Source organism: Asterias rubens, chromosome 22 (assembly GCF_902459465.1).
Source record: "Asterias rubens chromosome 22, eAstRub1.3, whole genome shotgun sequence".
Classification (NCBI taxonomy): Eukaryota; Metazoa; Echinodermata; class Asteroidea; order Forcipulatida; family Asteriidae; genus Asterias; species Asterias rubens.
The window spans coordinates 6,606,814-6,612,216 of NC_047083.1; the positions used below are offsets into that span (position 1 = coordinate 6,606,814).

Here is a 5,403-nt window from a genome sequence, read left to right on the forward strand (position 1 = left end):
TACGAGGAAAATGTTCATGAAACTTACCACTCCATGCTTGACTCAACACTGCCCTCTTGCTGGGACCTGTAGCCAATGAAACCTGGAAAATATGTTAATTATCTCGCACTCTGCGCACGGACTGTGCAGATTGTTAGCTCACAAATTAATTCGAGTGATCATTCTACCCACAGGACTCATGACAACCTCCCTAGAGAAGAGCGTGAGGCTCTTAAGACTCTACGAGCACGGAAAGACATCATCATCAAGCCAGCCGACAAGGGCTCTGCTGTTGTTGTCATGGGCCGCCAGCAATACATCGATGAAGCCATGAGACAACTGAACAACCAAACTAATTATAAACCCCTTGACACTGATCAAAGGAGATTCAACAAACACTGGACGTAATGCATGACCGTGACAACCTCTCCAAGAAAGGCCACAGGTTTCTCTCCCTGGTCGACTGTAGAACAGCCAGGTTTTACATCCTTCCCAAGATACACAAACCAGACAACCCAGGAAGACCCATCATATCTGGCAATGGTTCCCCAACTGAGAAAATTTCTCTTTTTGTTGACAGTTTTCTCAAGCCGTTAATGCCGCAGATTTCATCATATTCATGACACCCCAGATTTCCTCCGCAAAATCTCAGGTTTTCAGAAGCTGGTCCCAAACAAAGCCATCATCGGTACTTTTGATGTAACCTCTCTATACACCAACATTCCCCAAGATGGAGGGATTGCTGCCTGCTCTTCAGCTTTGGCTAAGAGTGGTCACACATCACCGCCAATTTCTGACGTTGTTTCTTTGTGCAACATGTTCTACCAAAAATAACTTTTCTTTCATGGGTAAAAAAATTTCCTACAGGTACAGGGGTCGATTTCACAAAGAGTTAGGACCAGTCCTAACTTAGTCCTAGGAGATATACAAATTGCATGGATAGTCCTAAGTTAGGACGAGTAACTGGTCCTAACTCGAGATAAGACTAGTCCTAACTCTTTGTGAAATCCACCCCTGGGCACTGCAATGGGCACACGTATGGCACCATCAATGGCGTGCCTTTTCATGAGACATCTTGAACAGCGCATGTTGGCATCCAGCCCCTTGCCGTCCCTGGGTCTGGTGGCGCTATATCGATAAGATCTTTTTCGTCTGAACAAGCGATGAAGCAAGCCTCACAGTTTGGGGCAGATTACTAATTTGTCTGGGCGGATTACTAATTTGCCCGGGCAATACTAGTATAAAGTGAAGTATACCTTTGGGTTTTAACGAATCGATTGTTTTAATCTTGGGAAATTTAGATATCGCAAAATCCGGAGCGGCATGTCTACATAGGAAGAATAATCCCAAATCATTTTATAAAAAAAATCTGAGAAAAATTTCTGACTGTAGTGTTAGTCAGTATCCACGTTTTGGGGATAGTGAAATGATAAAAAAAATACTTTATTTCTTCCGAAAGCTGCTTTATAGCTGTACATCTAGCCAATTATTTTAAAATTTATTATATATATATATAATTTGACAACTGGCAATAAGTGTAAAAGTTGAAACCTCAGCAGTTATAAACTTGTAAAAAACATTAATTGAATGTACATTAGCCGAGTAATTTGAATTGTCTATAATTTCAAAGAGTGGTTTCACCTAACGTATACTATTTCCCTATAGACATGTTGTCTTTGATTGGGCGATTTGGGCTATACAAGATGATTCAAGGCTAAAATAATGACTTGCATTAATGTCCCTTCTTTTGAGTCAAAATTATTGTTATACAAAATTTCGGACCGTGCTGAGAAAACCACACGATTTAGAGGGATATTAACCTGGATCATTTTATTATACTTTTAAACAAACCACAACAATCGCTTTTATAGCACAAAGCGCACAATCCGAAAATAATGTCCCTATATTGCTTCATCAATTCTTCATTTTTGGATTGCCCATGGAGAGAGCCCAATCAAAATCAACCATGTGGGATCCATCGCTTCTTTCCTTATACTGTTGCTAAGTTATCGCAAACGTACCCTAGAAACATGTTCAGTTCCTGTACTATAACTGCGTGAGGCATATGCACGAAATTCTTTGCCGGGTGTGCCAGGTTCATGTCCCACAAGGGTAGGTAAAAAGCACCTGTACCCTTAAAACCATCTCTTAATGTATTTCCTATCATTTCTTTTGCCAGAAAATCAGAGAACAACAAATGAGATGAGATATGTGGAAAGTGCCGAGGGTGCGGTCCCTTAATCACAATTAAAATATTAGGGCAGCGTTTGCGTAAGCGAAGTACAGCATTCCTTATCAATGCAGTCCGTTCTATGAAACTCTCGCTTGTCCACACTGTGAAGTGTGCCCAGGGGCTGAGCACAATGATGTACGTCTGGCAGTCGAGGGTGGTTAGTTTGTCAAGAACATCAACCTCGTACTTCATGTCCTTGCGACCATAAATGTCGCTCCCAACTCGTTCCGGATGGAAATAGTAAGCTACGGTAAGGTTAAGGGAACGGTATATCTTTTGTACAGGCTTCAAATGCCCTGGTACATTTGAACTTGCCTTGGGGTTATCTGCTTTCAATACACTGTTAAAATCCTTATACCATTGGCCTATGGTTGAGTCGCCATGTAAAATGACTTTCTTGCCGCGTAGACATTTGTGCAGCATGTCCTTTGGAAAGTCCGGTATTCTGCAGAGCATTGAGTGCCATTTGCCATTCAACCAATAACCCTGGACAGCTGGTATTTCTTGGTCGGGCAGACATCGCGGTAAGTCGTTCAGAGGAGGGAGAAATCCAGCTGTATAGAAAATTGAGATAAGAAAAAAAATAAGTTTGATAAAAAGAAACATGTTTTCGACAACGTATATTTTTTTCTCTCTGAACGAAATTTGACAGTTGATGGTGTTTCACAAAGAGAATTTGGGATTTGCCGCGGCACGCCAATTAAGTATTTAAGTGGCTAATGGAGGAACATTTCTGTCGATATCCCCACAATAATTCCTTCTCACTTTTCAAAGTACTGTCATTTATCAATGGTAAAATTTTTTGTTTTTAAAGGGTCTATGTAACTTTTGTAGGACAAAATACACAATGTCCACAGATTTACACTAAACTTACACAGTTTGAAGATCATGATAGAAGAAAGCTTTCCTGAAAATACTACGTGCTGAGGTGCTGTAGTTTTTGGGAAATGAGTAAAACAATGTCATGAAAATAATTTTCGTCTCATGAGACGAACATTATTTTAATCATTTACAAACGGATTTTCATGACATTGTTTTACTCATTTCTCAAAAACTACAGCACCTCAGTAAGTAAGATTTGAAGGGAAGCTTTCCACTATCATTATCTTCAAACCCTGTAAGTTTAATGTAAATCTATGGACATTTTGAAAAAGTAACCAAATCCTTTAAAAAATGTCACACAGGCCCCGATAACGAGAACGAAAACGATAACGATAAAAATGCACGCCCTCGATTGGTTGAATGAGCGTGGGCGTATTCTGCGTGGAGCAATTCAACCATAAACTGGTCCAAGACTGTTTTTGTAGCATCGGAGTTAACTGCGAATCTCCATATCCATGAAGGCCATGTGAACATTTGCGATGTCAAAGGTTATTATGGACGTGTGCTCAATTTCAGATCTCTGGCGTAATTCACGAGCCATGAAATGTGACGTCTGATGTTCAGGCTACCAATAGGAATTACCAAGAGCGCCCTCAGTGTTCCTTTGCCTGCAACCTGAAACTGTGGTAAATATTAAACAAGAGTAGATTCCACCGGTAATGATCCACACAAATGCCTCAAGATTGTGTGGTTTCCCTTTTACTTCGTGAACTAACATGGCGGTCCACCATTGAGTAGAACCAAATTTTCCAATAGTTAAGTTTTGTTTCAGTTTTGTTGATTAATTACTAAGGGAATCAATGTGTGGTGAAGAGGTTTTCAACTAGTGGTTTAATCCCAACGAGGCATGGTTCTTGATAATTTTACAGAGACGAAGTCGTGGTAAACTATCTAGAGCCAGGCCTCAGCGAGTTTATACCACTAGTTGAAAGCCGATTCAACACACTTTGATTCCCATTCATAAATACCTTTTCGGTCAAAAAAACATCAACACTTTTGGTCAAAAAGTAAAATAATGCACAAATTTTAATTGTTCAATGATTTCTTTCAACACAACACCCCTCCAGCTATGAAATGGTAAGGCTCTCCGCCGCCCTCGTGTAAACAAGTCCTTATAAGGGGATGATGTGGCACAACTGTCCTTTGCTCTCGACCAGTAGGAATGAAGAAACTGTCTTATAAGCACAGGTGCTAGCTCGCGTGTCACTCCCATGGTTTAACACTTTTTACTGGTCACAAACAAAGGTTTATACACACCCACGTGACGCGCTCTCCACCAATAGGAATAGCGTAACTGTCTGAGGTATTTATGAGTTTAGTTTTATGACAAGTTGGATACATACACCATGTCAAAAAAATGTACAAGCAATTCTTCACCTTTCAACTTTTCATCGTGATACTATGCTGCCTCATGGCGTTATAACTTAAAGACAGTGGGCACTATTGGTAATTGTTAAAGACCAGTCTTCTCACTTGGTGTATCTCAACATATGCATAAAATAACAAACCTGTGAAAATTTGAGCTCGATTGGTCGTGAGAGTTGTGAGATAACTATGACAGAAAAAACACCCTTGTCACACGAAGATGTGTGCTTTTAAATGCTTGATTTGGAGACCTAAAAATTAATTCTAAACTTGAGGTCTCGAAATCAAATTCGTGGAAAATTACTTCTTTCTTGAAAACTACGTCACTTCAGAGGGAGCCATTTCTCACAATGTTTTATGCTATCAATCTCTCCCCATTACTCGTTACCAAGTGAGGTTTTATGACAATAATTATTTTGAGTAGTTACCAATAGTGTTCACTGCCTTTAATTGCAAACGATCAACAAACCATGTATGCTTACCGTCGATTTGTATTTTCTTGTTCTTCTCTATCCGAACCGGTTGCATAACATTCGGGCTGTGGGTAAAACAAACAGAAGAATATTGAAAAAATATCACACCAGGATATCATAAGGGATAAGTGTCAAAAGTTCTCGATTTAGTTTAAGATTTTCCCTCATAAAGACACTTTGACATAGTCCATTGCACACATGGGGGTAATGGATAAGCATGACCAAGAACGGCGGTGTTGCCACCAGGTTCAGGAAAAACACAAACTAAACACGACGACGTTTCCACTTTATATGGAGCTGGAAAAAGAAACAGCACACAGGTTAAAAAAAAAACACAATAATCATTTCAGAACTAAAGTCTAAAGACTTGTGTCAATGACTGAATGAAAAATCAAAATAATTTAAACTTTGACACATGTATTCAAAGACGGTTAAAACTAATGCAGATTGCAAATATAAAATTAAAAATAA

At 39.5% G+C, this 5,403-nt stretch overlaps 1 protein-coding gene across 1 annotated transcript in view; it reads right to left on the minus strand.

Annotated features, from left to right (window-relative positions):
- Window positions 1-949: 949 nt before the first annotated feature.
- LOC117305380 (NXPE family member 1-like) overlaps window positions 950-5,403 on the minus strand; it is a 19,787-nt gene continuing 15,333 nt past the window's right edge. The window contains exons 3-4 of the mRNA XM_033790250.1: window positions 4,942-4,997; window positions 950-2,766 (exon numbers count right to left, since the gene is read on the minus strand). Coding sequence (XP_033646141.1) covers window positions 1,970-2,766; window positions 4,942-4,997 — 853 coding nt within the window. The 3' untranslated portion in view covers window positions 950-1,969. The remainder of the gene's footprint in view (window positions 2,767-4,941; window positions 4,998-5,403) is intronic.